Source organism: Callithrix jacchus, chromosome 19 (genome assembly GCF_049354715.1).
Source record: "Callithrix jacchus isolate 240 chromosome 19, calJac240_pri, whole genome shotgun sequence".
Classification (NCBI taxonomy): domain Eukaryota; kingdom Metazoa; phylum Chordata; class Mammalia; order Primates; family Cebidae; genus Callithrix; species Callithrix jacchus.
The window spans coordinates 13,187,201-13,203,999 of record NC_133520.1 but is presented as its reverse complement, the minus strand read 5'-3'; the positions used below and the strand labels follow the sequence as shown (position 1 = coordinate 13,203,999).

The window sequence follows — 16,799 nt, the reverse complement described above, 5'->3', positions numbered from 1 at the left end:
ACCACTACCAGGTCTTCCCTATGACACGTGGGGATTATTACAATTCAAGGTGAGATTTGGGTGGGGACGCAGAGCCACACCGTATCACTAGGATAAAGTCTAATGGAAAACAAAAACTTCAGAGGGAGGCTGGGGCCTTGAATGACACTACGAGAAGTTGGGATTTTATAGTGCACTGGAGACCACTGGTGTTTTCATGAACTGACTAGAGACAAGATGAAGGCATATACAGAAAAGTTAATCTAGAATTACATATAAAATAGACTGGAGTAGGGAAGACCATGGAGGTGGTAACAGTGAGATGGTTAAAAATATCAAAAAGAAAAAATAATTATTAAGGTCATCTTTTCCTGAATGTATAGAAAGTAATTGTGAATGAGGCAGGGATGTGGGAATACTGCATTTCAGCAGTTGTCTGTGGCAGGAGAAATATATTTAGCAGTCATATATGCTTTCTTTTTAATTATAAAAAAACGTGACACTGAGGGATGGAACGTGTTAGATTGCAATATGGTATGATAATGTCACTATTTAGAAAAAGAGTGTACCTTTATCAAACATGGACAATGAAGTTAACAATCTCATAAAAGCCTGCTTCCAAGAACTATCTTACCCTTCTGTTCCTGGTTACAAAGGGAATTGTTTTTCAATTTGAGGATAAAAAGAAACTACGTCCTGTGATAGAATTGTTCTGTATCTTGATTATATCAATGTCAAAATCTTAGTTGTGATATAGTATTATAGTTTCAGAAGATGTTGACATTGGGAGAAACTGAGTTAAAGATACATAGAATCTCTGTTTCTCACGGCTGCTTGTGAATCTATAATTATGCCAGAATAAAATATTTAAATAAAAAACCAAAACTGTTGTTCAGGGGAGCATGCCAGGTAAGAAGATACAAACACTTTAATGTCCAAGGAAGTTCATGCTAAAGCAATAACAACTGGATTCAGTGTTTTAATCAACTACTACTTAATCCCCAAGAAGAACTCATGATAGTGGAATGGGTTTTATTTTCAGCTGAGAAAAATAGATGACAAAAAAAGCTTTTAGAGAGGTTGGGTAGCTTGGCCAGTGTTATACAGCTAGGAAGTGGTGGCGCTATGTGTCGGCACTGAAGCATTCAGACTCTTCTACAGTGCACACAACTTTATAGCTTCCATATGCCTAGGTTTTCTACATTTTAAAAATTATATAATAAAACATATTAAAGTATATATAATATCAATTCTATTTGAATGACAAATTTAAAAGCAAACAACCATGTAACCATCACTCACGTTGAAAAAATGGAATGTTGCCAGCACCTGAGCACTCTCTTGTCCATAACTAGATGCCTTCCCCTCCCCCACAGATAACTATCAGGACTTTTTAAGAACCATGTCCTTGCTTTCTTACTTAGAAATGCATCCCTTAACAACATAATTAAGTTTTCACGGTTTTCTACCTTAAACAGAATTATGTTGTATGTATTATTTTTGCATCCTGCTTTGTGTAACATAGTATTCATGAGTTCATACATGTTTTTGAGAGTAGCAATACTTCACAAATTTTTACTTCTGTGTGGTACTCCTGTAGGGTAAACATTATTTGTTTATTCTACTGTTGATATTTAGATTATTTCTATATTTTGGCTATGACTTCAATGTAACTATACATATTTTTGTACATGTGTCCTGAAGCGCATGTATACAAGTTTTCTAGGACAAATCTCCTGGAGAAGAATTGTTGGTATCTGTTCAATTTTACTGGACAATGCTCAATGCTTTTTGAAAGTATGTCAATTCTAGTAGTACACATGAGTACATGTGAGTTCTCATTGTTCTATATCCTCAAAAATTATCAGACTTGGAAATTTCTGCCCGTATTAGATGTGAAAAATAGTATTTTGCTTTGGTATTATCTTTTACATCTTGGATTATTAAAGAGGTTGGCCCATTTCTTATGTTCATCAGACATTTAGTTTTTCTTCTTTTGTAAAATAACTTTCCAGATATTAACTCCAGTTTGTTATAGATGAGTAGAAATGTCTTATAGATTCTGGTTACAGTTTTCTGATGGTTTCATGTGTTCTAAATATCATCTCTCTTATTATTTATTTTTATGGGCACTTAGATTACAGTATATTTTGATAAAAATAAATATTAATTTTAGTAACTTGTATCATTATGAGGCTACCTTTCTATACTAATAATACTGCTCACTGTAAAGTCTTCTTTTTGATATTAAAATAGGTATATCAGCTTTCTTTTCTTTCTTCATTCTTTGAATTTCAACCCTGTTGTATGATTTTGTTTTAGAGGCGGAGGCTTAACATCTAGTTCTGGGTCATCTTCTCTAGCCTTGGGAACTCCTCAGGATATAATTATTGGTTAAACACTCCTTGCAACTCTAACTCAAGGATTATACCAAATCCAAATGTACAGGAATACATTTAAGGGCTACTAGTCCAAGCACCAACACCTTACTGTCAACATTTTTTATAATTAATGGTTAGCTGGCATTAATGAGACATATACCAAGGAATGGATGTTAATCATTTATCAGATAGCCTCTAGAAATGTTGTGATTTTATTCAATGACATTTTATTAAGCTTTTATGAAAAATGAGGTAACACTACAACCTATCGACATAAAAAGATGTTTATTCCATGTGAATCAGAGAAAAAAAAAAGCAAGTTGCAGAACAGGATAAACTGTATGGCCAATTATTTTGAAGTATCAATTTTGTGCATACACATTTAAGTAAGTAATTATTATTCAATCAACAAATTCATTCTTGAGTGCCTAACCTGTTCTGGGCACTATTTCAAAACGAAGTCAAAAGCTTCCAAGCCAGTAGCCTTTTTTCACAGGGATCTTCCTCCCACCACCTCAGCTCTTCTGTCATGACCACATAGCTTTAAAACCAGTTCGATAGCTAAAACTCACTAAGCTTTTACTTCTTGAGCAACAAAATGGGGTAACATTCCTTGCCCTGGAATATTCTTTGACTTTCAACCCTGTTGTATGATTCTGTTTTAAAGGAGGAGGTTTAACAACTAGTTCAGGGTCCTCTTCTCTAGCCTTGGGGACTCCTCAGCATATATCCATTGGCTAAATACTCAGTTGATCTGAGAATCAAACAGGTGAGCTTATACGAATGTGCTTTAGTAATAAGCACTGTGCACAAAGAAGGGACACACGCAGAGCTGTCCCTTGCTTCTAGTATGAGTTAAAGTCTTACTTGCTATGGGAAGCTCACCTTAGACTATCTCCAGTTCTAACCTATGTCATGTGCTGCACTTCTCTTGTAAAAACTAAGTCAACATCTCTCAAAAACAAGCTCAGGCAGATCTGTATTCCCCCAGCACACTATCTGTCAATAGACAATAGTTTCTTATATTTGTATGCTATCTTTTCATTTAAAATTCACCCCTTTCCAATTAAGTTCAGAAAGTGCAAAGAAACAGGTACTTACTAAATACTGTAAAATAATTTTTTGAAAGTCTGCTGCATTTAGATTTGGATTCTGGTAGCCTGGCTTGTCAGTAACTGTGGAGTAGCTACTGTGAGCCAGACATTGTGTTGCATGCTGGTGATACAGAAGTTGTCAGAACAGTCACGGTTACTCTCTTCACAAAACTTTCAATCTAAATGAAAGGATAGACTTTAGATGTATTATGTAGATATAAAGTGTGCTTTTTAGAAACAGATGAATAGAAGGAAAATATGGGATAGAGAAGGGAGAGGTGGATGCTAACATGTCTGGGTAGGTTAGGGAATAGGGCTTTTCTGAGAAACTAACTTTCTTATTTTTTATTTAGAGATGAAATTTTGCTTTTGTTGCCTAGGCTGGAGTGCAATGGCACAATCTCAGCTCACTGCAACCTCCACCTCCCAGGTTCAAGTGATTCTCCTGCCTCAGCCTCCTGACTAGCTGGGATTACAGGCATGCGTCACTATGCCCAGCTAATTTTTTGTATTTTTTAGTAGAGACGGGGTTTCACCATGTTGACCAGGATGATCTTGATCTCTTGACCTCGTGATTCACCCGCCTCGGCCTCCCAAAGTGCTGGGATTACAGGCTTGAGCCACCGCGCCCGGCCACAAAACTTTCAATCTAAATGAAAGAATAGACTTTAGATGTATTATGTAGATATAAAGTGTGCTTTTTAGAAATCAGATGGATAGAAGGAAAATATGGGATAGAGAAGGGAGAGGTGGATGCTAACATGTCTGGGTAGGTTAGGGAATAGGGCTTATCTGAGAAACTGACTTATTTATTTATTTAGAGATGAAATTTTGCTTTCGTTGCCCAGGCTGGAGTGCAATGGCACAATCTCAGCTCACTGCAACCTCCACCTCCCAGGTTCAAGCGATTCTCCTGCCTTAGCCTCCTGAGTAGCTGGGATTACAGGCACCTGCCACTATGACCAGCTAATTTTCGCATTTTTAGTAGAGATGGGGTTTCGCCAAGTTGGCCAGACTGGTCTTGAACTCTTGACCTCAGATGATCTGTCCACCTCAGCATCCTAAAGTGCTGGGATTACAGGCTTGAGCCACCATGCCCAGCCAAAACTGACTTTTAAGTTCAACTTGGCACTCAGAGCGACTTCATCAACAGGAAGATGTCATAAGTCATTATTTCACTAATGATAACAAAGAAATATTTTATAACAATAAGCAAAACACTTTCAAAGATATATCAATAAGTTGATTTGAAAATTAGATATGATGGGTTTATTAGATCAGCAAGCCGACACTAGAATCTTTGAGCCTGGCTCTCCCTTCTGGCCTTTAGGATGTCTACTGTATTGAAACAGAATTTAAGAAAATGGAATTTTGGTTCATTACTTATTTATTCTTGCCACTCTTAGCATAAAGAAAGTCATTTTAAATTTATCTTCAGACACCACGCCCCATCAAACAAACAAACAAAACACCTCTCTGTGTTAAATGTGGATTAGGTGAAATTCAGGACTCAGTCAGGATTCCAACAGGAAGCCAATGGCAACTCAAAAGGCCATGGAAGAGATTTTAGTGGAACTACTATTAACAAAGATGTGGACAGGTTTAAGGGAAAGCAACAGTGATAAGACAGCATTCCCAGCTAGTATTAGCTAGGATTCCTAGACCATTCTAACTAGTTGGCTAAGAGCCAACTATATGTTTGTAGGGGAAAGTAAGAGAACAAATTCAGAAACCTTCAGAAACCTGGAGCTCTAGCAAAGGGCCTTTGAATAGGACCTGTAGACTTTACCAGAGGAATGCAGCCCTGGAATCCAGAGCCATGAGAAAGGGAGCCAAGGGGAATAAAGTTCTGAGACTCCACGGTCCTCTTACCCTCTCATCTTTTGCTGTTACTTCCCATGGACAAACCAACAGGAAGCCAGAGAGAGAGGAAGCGCATTGCCACTGTGAGGAAGGGTCAGCCTTGCAGGGCATGGGACAGAATGGAAAGAGTGAATCTAGAAAAGCAAAAGGGAATTATCCACCATAAAAAACTATCATTTGTTCTATTACATTGTATCATATTGTATTTTTTCAGGCCTTTTCTTGCTTATTCTCTGATGCTAATAATCATAAGATAGCTGTAACAAAATAAAACTGTAACATGCCATGTGGCAAAGGGCATCAGGTTCTGGCTTAATTCAGTTTAATTTAATCTAGTTCTAGACATTCAGTTCTTCAATGGACAATCCACCAAATGGATACTTAATTCCCATTGGCTGTACAACAGAAGGAGTTTCAAGTTTATCACCTTTCTCTCTCCATAACGATAGGATTTTTAAGGTGTTTAATTTTCACAGGGAAGCTGGATGATAATTGTCCATAAAGCATATCCACTGGGATATATATCTTTGTGCCTCTTCATCATGTTCTGTCAAATTGTATTTCCTAAGGTGCTCAATAGGTTGTCATATATAACCAAGGAAATTCAATGCAAGTACAATACAGTGTAAATTTAATACAAGGTATCTCTATTTACACTGAAGAATTCTGTTTACTGTAAGAATTAAACAACAATGCTTTAGTGTGTCATAAAAATAACACGCATAGTGAATATAGATGCTCCAAACATATTTGTTTGTCTTTTCCAGCGTAGCATGGCAATAGGAATATCAACTGAGGGCTCCCCCCAAGGTCCAGATGCTGATTGAATGTGGCAGATATCTCCCTGAGTGAATACTTGATCCTTCAATTAAAAAGGAAAAGAGAGAAGAGCTTTCACATTGTAGGATAATGCCTTATTACTGTTATGCTCTCCTAAAAATGGAATCAACGGAATCTGAAAAAGATTGTGCTTGGGAAATTCTACCTGACAAACTGACTGGAGGTGTTTCATAAAAGTTACACAAGGTTTGCTCAAAACTGTCAAGTAGTTTTCCTAAGTGATTTACTGAGTTCTAGAATCCATTTCACCTACTAAAACCAGGAAAGAAATTTCCAGAAAAGAAAATAGAATCATATTTTGACTATTTAAAAATAAAGTTATTTTAAAATAAAAAGTAAGAAAATCAAACAGAAAAATCAAACAGTTATTTCTCTAAAACCAGAAAAATATTAGAACAGAGATCTTATGAATTTTAAATATTGGGAATAAGAAAAGGACATTGAACAAGTAAAAGCAATGAAATTTTGTTTTCATATGGCTAAATTCTACATTATACACCTTTCTATAAAAGGTAGAGGCAGATAGTACAGTGAATAAAACCATGAAGTTTTGCCATTCACACCTTGTCTTGATTTGTACAACCTTTCTCTTAACAGCTGTCTTGATTTTGAATAATTAAATTGTTTAATACTTATAAATCTAAGTTTCCACATTTGTGAGATAACAATACCTATTTCATGGGCTAGTTATGGGAATTAAAATGGCTGGCAAATTCTTGTAAATTATAGCTATTATTATTACTGTTGTTATTAGTGTTAGCAGGAAATCAAGTACTTCTTTCTATGGATGCATAGAATATTTAATTTGTATTTATACATACATCTTCATGTGCATGTTTTATAAATATATATTTCTATAGCTTCATCTCTTAATGTGAAGGACAATATATAGAGACTGTGTATAAAAGATCTACAGTTAATTGATTTTTCTACCACCCATTACTGACAGAATATATAAGCTCAAAATACTGAATCAAATATTTTTTAAAATAATGTTCTATTGTCTTCAAGGTAATATGTGGAAGTCTACAAAAATAATCTACCTCCTAAGATGTTTCTATTCTTTTTGACATGATTGCCACCATTTTGATATATGTTCACATATAAATTCTCACAAAGCTGGGCCAATATGAAAGACTAAATTAGGAAAATATTTTCATAAGCTCCTCAGGTTCCCTTCACTTCTCAAGAAGATGCTGGACTGTATCTAATGAGTGCCCAGTTCTCATGCTTCTCTCTCTCTCTCTCTCTCTTTTTAGACATGGTCTCATTCTGTCACCCAGGCTGAAGTGCAGTGGCACAATTGTGGTTCACTGCAACCCTTTCCTCCTGGGTTCAAGTGATTCTCTGGCCTCAGCCTCCCGAGTAGCTGGGACTACAGGCACACACCATCATGCCTGGCTATTTTTTTTTTGGTAGAGACAGGGTTTCATTGTATTTCTCGGGCTGGTCTCAAACTCCTGGGCTCGAGTGATTTGCCCACCTCAGCCTCCCAAAGTTCTGGGATTACAGGCATGAGCCAACACACCCAGCCACATGCTTCTCTCTTAATTATGCCCATTTGCTATTAACAAATTCTGATTACAGTAACAGTATATCCTTTCATACTGAGACATGCAAAACACAAACAGGACAAGTCTATGTGGTGTCTCTCATTTGAATATCTACAGATTACCAGACTAATGAAATCTTAAGCAAAAGGACTGGGTCCCTAAGGGTGTGCTTTAAGCCTTCAGCAGGCCAAAAGGAAGACTCCTCTCCGCTGCCTTTGAAATCATCCCACCTATATTACATAATCATAAAATGTGCTCACAGTATGCATTTGTATATGTTTTATGATTGCATATGAATATACTTCTCACATCAACACTATTACAATTTTGTTATTGTCCCTATCATCAGTAAACATTAATTCTTTTGACACTTTCATAACACTCCTCTACTCTGTGATACCCTGCCAAGGGCCAGGGCTAGAGCCGTGAAAAAGGCACATATGATTCCTGCCCTCATGTGGCTCAGTCTAATATAGAAACTATGTTCGTTTGATTTACTTAGGTAAAGATAAAGGATAGTTACAAGGAATTGTAGCTATTATTAAAAGATAAATATTTTACATTGTAGCTATTATTAAAAGATAAATATTTTTAGTTAGTATTTAAAAAAACACATATCCTATTTAGTTTAAAATGTCACTGTGAATGTTATGCTAGATAATGACAAATAAGTTTGGCACAGTCAGATAGCTATGCTGATTTAGCAAGGTAGACTAGAAGTGCTAAGAAAAAACATATTTCAGGATTCTAAGGCCTAAGCTTTTAAAGGGGAATATGGCTTATGAGAATTTGGAAGCTCTCAAAAGAATAACTTTAATTATGCAATTGTAATCTATACAATACAGGTCACAAATGTATTAGACAGTAATCCTTCGTGCTACTGCTCTGTGACAGCTAATGGTATTACAAAGGAAGCCTGAAGGTCCTACATAATAAAGGGTTCCTATGGACCTTGGACCTAACAGTAGCTCTTTTCAGCAGTTTTAAAATCATGTCTGAAATCGCAGCCTGTAAAGAACACCTTTGCCAGAGGGAATGTGGGTGCAAAGAACTCTGATTAGAGAAACACAGGGCTGGAGTGTCACACCATCATTTTTGCAGGTATGTGAAGCAAGGGACTAGAATTAAGCAGGACATATTTGAAGGCGATCAAAGCCTTAGGTGTGAATCAAGTGATAATGACTCAGTACTTAAAGACTGTGCTTGGCAGACTGAGGCAATTAATAGCAAGTAACATGGTTTGTAACAGCAAAATCATGGAAATGTCCATCAATAAAGAGAAGGGCCAGGTAAGCTGTGGTTTCATTCAGTGGGATTGTATATTGCCTTTTGAAAGAATGAGGTCACGTTCCACTGAACTGCAAGGAAAGATGTTTGCACCATATTGTGAAGTGAGAAAAGCAAATTCCACAACAACCCAAATAGTATGATCTCACCCTTGTTTAAAAAACGCGTGTTGTATGAATACGCCTTTATGTGCTTATTAATCTACAAATTTGTTTGCTTTAAACTAACACTGTTCTTAATCTTTTTTTCTAGTTTAGAAGTTTAGGGCATTTTATTACATCCTCCCTATATCATACCTTATTACTATGGTAAAAAACACAACATGAAATTAGGGATCTTAACCATTTTAAGTGTACCATAATGTTATCTACATATGCATGGCTGTGCAGCATATTTGCAGAATTTTTCATCTTGGAAAACTGAAACTCTAAACCCACTGAACAGCAACTTTCCACTTCCCTCTTCCACCCAGCCCCTGGTAACTGTAATTCTACTTTGTATTTCTACGCATTCAACTACTGTAGATAAACTCACGTAAGTGCAATCATGTAGTATTTGTCTTTTTGTGAGTGGCTTATTTCATTTACCTTAATGTTCTCAAGTTTCATCCACATTGTACTGTATGACAGGACTTCCTCCTTTTTAAGACTGAAAAATATTCTAATATATATATATATATATATATATATACATACATACAACACATTTTGCTTATTTATTTATCTGTCCATAGACACTTGGGTTGTTTGCACCTCTTAGCTATTGTGAATAATGCTGTAGTGTATCTTGTTTCCAGTTCATCCAGATATATTTCAAGGAGTGGGATGCTATATCATATAATAATTCTATTTTTATTTTTTTGAGGAGCCTTTGCACTATTTTTCATAGCAGATGCATCATTCCCACCAACAGTACTTAAGGGTTCCAATTTCACCACATCCTTTCCAGAACGTGTTGTTTTCTGTTTTTTTATTTTTATTTTTTAATAATGGTGATCAAAAAATTTTTAACTGAGAAATTATTATGTGTCTACAGTACTGAACAAAAGAGACCAAATTAGGAAAAGTTATCCGGGGGCTCATGAAGTATATCCTGAACCAATCAGCAAGCATCCCAGCACAGATACTGTGGAGCAGGACTAGGCTGGGAGACAAGGAAGAGAAGTGAAATAACAAGGGGGGAGGATATTTTCTTAAAATTTTGGGTAAAGATTATCATCAGACTTTGATGAGTAGGAGCTGATTGTTTAAGTCAGAATCAGTTATGAAAAGCAGAAAATGTTTCCTAAGCTATGCCAGCCAAAGGCTACCAATTGTTTGATTGGCAAGAACTGGACATTTATATCAAAATTTTTTATACCTTTCATATTTTGTCATATATAGGCATGCATACAAATATACCTAATTCTCACTATAGAAAGTGGGTTTAATTTTTCTCAACAAATCCTTGTTCATGTTTACAAATCCCTAGTGAAAAAAAATCCCTTTAGAAACATAATTAACAAAGTCAAGATTTTGGAACCTGAATGTGCAAAACCAGGCAAGTAGCATGTATTTCAGACCAAACACATGTATATCACTGGTCCTGCAGCATCTTCATGAGGATGCAGAGGGATGACATGGCCGCATCTCATAGAGCACCTCTAGAAGCTGCTTCTCTGTATACCTGGCACCTTGTACACCTCCCTGCCTTGCGAGCATTTGTTTATATGGATATTTTTCCCAAGGGACTCTGACATCCTTGAGATCAAGAAGCAAGGACATTCACTGTATACAGAAGAGTGATGGAACCTAGTAGGTCATCAAAATATCTATTTTGAATGAACAAATGCAAAGTTTTTGCAGGGCATAAGAAGGCTCCTGAAGCTATCTGAGTGAACAATATTAGTGGCCTTCACTAGAGAAGTGCATTTGAGGGGTTCTGTGGTGTGAGCAGCCAAGGGTGAGCAAGGATTAAAGTCAAGAGTGCTGCCCAGGATCCTGGCTGGCAGGACTGGGTGGTGCTAATCAGTGAGAGAGGGAATACAGGAGAAAGAGCAGGTAGACACACAGAGACCATGAAGGGAAATCAACTTGGATATGCTGAGTTTAAGATGTAACAAAAATGCAGGTGGAGAATTTTGTAAGACGTCTCAGTTGGAAAATGTATTAAATACCCAGGAGTATTTTGATGATAACCACCAAGGCAGTGGCATACTCTGATTATTTAGGAGATCTGTGGTGGAGCCCAGAATCTACTTCTTCAATTGGTGCTCCCAAGATGGTTCTAAGAATTGGATAAGTTTGAGAAATACCATTTAACATCATCAGAAAGGGTTTCCTTAGTAACACAAGAATTAAGTTTATCTTGTTCTTCAATTGTATTTCTCTTCTGCAACATATTCAGAAATTAGAAAGCAACCATTAGGTAGCATATATTGCCATATGGGCCTGGTACTGTTAACTTTGAATTGTACATAATCCAGAAAAGGAAGTTAAAAATTCTTGGGTCAAATATGAGATTGAAACTCCCAAGAGAAAAACCCAGGCCCAGAACCTATATAGCCAGAAAAATGTATTTTAGGAACAAATTTATTTCCAACAATTATGTAGCAGGCACTGGATAGTCAGGACTTCTATCATCTCTCTTGATATCATTAAAGAGCAAGGGCTTTGGAGTGTATATGCCACGTCTTAAAGGTAATTTCCACAAGAGACATTAAATGAATTAAATATTATTGAGTATCAATAAAGAGTAGAACATTGTGTTAGGCTCTGTGAAGTGAAAGAGAAATTAATGATTTATGGTCCTTATCATCTGATAGGAGTGTTTGACATATACCCAAATAACTTTAAGCACAGGACGAATGAAGTTCCATTATGAAGGCATAGAAACAGGCCATATAGTCAGGAGAAAAGGGAACGTCTACCTGAAACTTAAGGAAGAGTAGAATGATTTCATGGAACAAGAGGCCAGCAATTAGCCTTGAAGAATGAGTTGGATTTCTACAGGTAAAGACAGAGTGAAGATAGGGATTGCAAATCTCAATTTCCTAATCAGGCAGACTGGGGTCCATGGAAGTCAATGAATTTCCCAAGGTAACACAGTAGACATCAGAAAGAATTTTTGACTCTAGGCCTATTTGGCTCCACACTCCCATGTTTTTCAACCCAACATTAAGTCATAAATATTCCAGCGTGGCTAGAAAGGAAGATATGTTACAAGTCAATGTGTATTCAGGTTGAGTTACATGTTGTTAGTAACCTGAATGCCAGATTTAAAAAATTTGGACTTTTTTCTTTGGGTATTTGAGGAGAAGCATGGGGGCTTTGAAGACAGATGGAGAGACAAGATCTTTGCAACATTCAGATTATCCCTCTCTAGACAATCGAAGAGAAACAAAAGGCCAAAAAAATTGGAGGAAAGTGGGGAGAAGTAGTTAAAAAAAAGGTAGTTTTAAAAAAACCAAACTACCTTTTAAATGTCTAACCACTGTACCACAATTAAAATTCTAAAAATTCTACTGTGATTTAACACAAGACTTTGGAATACCATGGAAGTGTTAATACAGATCGCCAAAATCTCCCAAATTCTTCTCGCTTGATGAGTGCATTTTAGACTGCTTGCAAATACACAAAACATAAAGAAATACACAAAAAATTCAAAGATCTGTGAAATGTGGAAACTGTTTGCCTGAACAACTGAAGATTCTGAGGGCCGTTGTGGTTCCAGTTGCATATACCAATTGGGATGAAGGGGAGTGTTCTACTATGCAAATCATGTAATAGCGTTTCACAGCAATCCAGTTGAAATAAATCATTAACATTTTCATTACCACCTATGAACTGAGTTCTTTGTGGAGTAAGAAGCGTAACAAGATTGTTGACTGCTTAATATAGTATCAGATAGGCATCCATTTATTTTTTCTTAGAAAATTTGTAATAGTATAGGAATAACTTCAATAGCAGAGATAATAATTCACTCTAATTATTAGAATTCTCTCCATTACCTCAAATATATCTAGTGCATTTGCCAAAAGTTTAATTAAAATAAGATGGCTGAAATAATTAATATCATAGTAAACATAAGACAAACTAATAAAACTGTAACTTTTTTCTTTTATTCTTCTTGGCTATGCTAAAAGAGTCCATTTCAATTTTCAGCAATGAGTTACTTAAAAGAGTTTCTATGATATTAAGAGTCTTCTTGATATTTCTCTCAAAGAGAAATGAAATTTAATGTCAAGTAAGCTTCTATCAGTGTGAAACAATGGTACTATGTTATGTGAATCTTAAAGACATTTCCACTAAATGAAAAAAGCAATTTCTACCCAAAACGATTACAAATTCTTCATAATGAGGTTTTATTTTAGTGAAATGTAACTGCCTGGCTTAATTCAGTACAAAACAGATATATCGCTTAGAAATGCACAAAATTTGCCTCCAGCTAAGTATGTATAAATATATGTCTGTTTAATCTATGCATTGTTTAAAAACTGCATGCTGAAATATTTATAAATAGTATATTAAAAAATACAGAATTTCAAGTGGCCTCTTTTAAGATAAACTTATTAAATCAAAAGCGTTTTGACACAATATGTACATGAACTTTCCACCTCTCTCCTTCTCTGAGGAAGAACTAATGGCTTTTAAAATCAGAAAGTCGTTGAAAATACAATGTCACTCTCACGACAGCGTTCTTTGGGAATCCTCCCCGTTTGCTCTCTTCACCTCTCCTGGAGCATATTAAACAATAAGATGCAGTACACAAGAACTATCAAAAGGGAGCACTTTTGAGCCACCAAAATTGTGTGTTAGTCTAAAAACCACAATCTCCCCAACTACAGACAATGATACTATCTTAGGTATTTTATGTGCTGAAATGATCATTAAAAATTAAGCACCACATATAAGCTGCCATTTAGAATATTAATTTACCTTTGCTAATCATCTTTTTAACTTGAGGCTAAAAGAGTTCACTTACCGTTCGGATATTCAGGCTCCGTCCAGGAGACATTAAAGGAGTCAGGTGAATACGAGTGAGCTTTGGGGGCTGGCACGCCTTCAGGTATGTCCTCGTCAGTTAGGGCCTCACTGGCTTCGCTCACTGTGCATCCACCACCTGTGCAAGCCTAAACAAAGATGCAAAAAATGCACATTTCACTCTTGGTCCCAAAAAGTTCTCATGAGCATTGAAGAAAGAGAATTCGTAATAAGAGTTCCAGATTTTGTTATGTGGTGCCACCTTTACTCCCCCAAAATTAATTCATTTCAATGTTAAGATTTAACATTTAGTTAGTTTGCTTTTTAAGACATAAGATAGCCATCTCCAATAGTTAGAGAATAACCGATACCATGTGAATATATGAATTAAAGAAGCATCCTAAGTTAGAACCTAGAGATGTAGGGCATATATTGACTGGATAAACAGTCCTGCTGAAGTTAGCCTGCATAAGGTTTCCCAGAGTGAATTACAGACACACACACACACACACACACACACACGCGCGGCATGTGTACACATAACATGAGTAAAGTATTAGAGGAAGATTACTTCAAGATAGAACAACTGATTTCTAAGGAAGAAAAGATGTGTAGCAAATACAATGCTTTTTATTTCTGTGTGACCAATATGTTTATAGTATAACACTAATTATAATTGAATAAAACAATATTTCTCGTAAAACAATAAATACAAAGCAGTTGAGTGAATGTTTAATGGCTTAAAGGATCACATAATTTACTTATGTGTCAGGGTAGTTAGGCTGCATCAAAACATGCCTGACAAATTTAACATGATCACAGAACTCTCTGTTCCCTAATTATCACTAATGCCACAAGTGCTGACATGAATGTTAAAGATATTCAGAAACTTCTGTGTACACTTTAATAATGAACTCTAAATAATTTTAAACTTATTGGACAAGCCCTGCTCCAGGAAACTGATACATACATAAAGGGCTTTTAGCCCATATTTGGTAGCAAATATTAGTGATGATGTCCTTATATAACAATGATAGTTGAAAACTGTACTTAAGCTTACTTCAGTATCTCCTCAAGTTACAATTTCAACTTATACAACAAAGTTTAAAAAACTTTCAAAAAGCACTACATTTTACCAAAATCAGTAAGAAAATAAAGCAAAATCAGAAGATAATGTAAAAATGCAGAGTTGTTTAGTTCATTTTTGTGTCGGACAGATATTACTAAGATAAAAAATTAAAGCATCTATTTGTTTAGGTGTCTCCTCTGATTTTTCAGTTCGATACTGAGGGAGTGATTTTTGTGATTCTTAAAGCAGTCAATATCCCCAAAGATAGAAGAAGGCTGACTGATTTTTAGATTTTTTTAAGCTATTGGAGTACACTACTATTTGCAAAGTTGTTGTAACTAGTTGCAAATTCTTCATTATAAGCAAAAACAACAGTTTATGGTCAACAAACATGGAGATTAATCTCACTTGCTATTATAAGACTATAGCAGTAGCCAATGTCGTCAGGATAATTTCTTACCAGCTTAAGCAAGTTTCAGATGGGTCAAATTGTGGCCTGGGCATGAAATTGCATCGCGATTGGGCACCTAATTAACCTCTGTGTGTTTCCTCTAATTCTCAGCTGTGGTATGTGCCTTTCTATGCAAGAAAAGAAACCATACTCCTCTTGAGAATGGAATCTTTGCAAATGAAGAGGAAGTCAGTTGAGAAGGTGGCCAAACTCTGACTCAAAGCTTTAGGACAGGTCACTGTTAGCTCAGAAAATAACTACCTAATGATTAAAAGAAAAAAAAAAAATGAAGACCCCAGACATTTTAAAGGTGCTAAAAGTCAACCTGAAAATATAGCGAGAAAAGAGGCCATATGAGACAGCTGAGTTATCAGAGGAAAAATGGTCAAAGAAAAATTCTTTCCACTTCTCAGGGAGGAAAAAAAAAATCAATCTATTTGCATTTTTCAGATTTTTTTCCTTAGAAGGGAAAAACGTTTCAGCTTCTTATTGTTAAACTTGTAACACACTGGGATTTAATTCTGATAGTCTATTTGCCATTTTTTTTTTATATTTGTGTACCAAAATAGTTTCCCTGCTAACTCTCCCAATTAAATACTATAGTATACAACATATAATCTTACATTTTTTAAACAGTGTGAATTAAAATTTACTTTGTTTTGAGAATTTTATGATGTCTTCCAGGATAAGTGAAAACATTCCCTGGTTTGGAAAGACTGTTTCTTGTACTATGTCATCTGAGATCTATAAGCCAGTAACCTGACAAAGAAATCTCTTAAGAAGGCGGGACGCAGTGGCTCACACCTGTAGTCCCAGCACTTTGGAAGGCTGACACAGGTGGACCACCTGAGGTCAGGGGTTCAAAACCAACCTGACAAACATGGTGAAACCCCATCTCTACTAAAAATACAAAATGAGCCAGGCATGGTGGAACATGCCTGTAAGCGCAGAGACATCGGAGGCTAAGGCAGGAGAACTGCTTGAACTTGGTAGATGGAGGCTGCAGTGAGCTGAAATTGTGTCATTGCACTTCCGCCTGGGCAACAAGAGTGAAACTCCATCTCAAAAAAAAAAAAAAAGCTCTTAAGAATATAAGGCATTTATGAAAGAACTTTTCTTGTAAACGAAATTATTGATAAAGAGGCTGCTGAAATAACAGAATTACCTGCAAATTATTTTTTTTTGCCCACATTTTTTTGGGTGCTTTAGATCATTCCAAGTAAGCAAGACAATATCTTAGTTCCTTTGATGAGAAAATAAATGTTCTTAAAGTCACTTCCAATTGGTCTAATCTAACTGACATCATCTAAATGAAATTGAA

At 36.0% G+C, this 16,799-nt stretch overlaps 1 protein-coding gene across 1 annotated transcript in view; it reads right to left on the bottom strand.

Moving 5' to 3' along the window:
• The window catches only part of USH2A (usherin), an 815,757-nt gene that overhangs the window by 372,271 nt on the left and 426,687 nt on the right, over positions 1-16,799 (bottom strand). Inside the window, exon 35 of the mRNA XM_002760516.6 lies at positions 13,960-14,107. Coding sequence (XP_002760562.4) covers positions 13,960-14,107 — 148 coding nt within the window. The remainder of the gene's footprint in view (positions 1-13,959; positions 14,108-16,799) is intronic.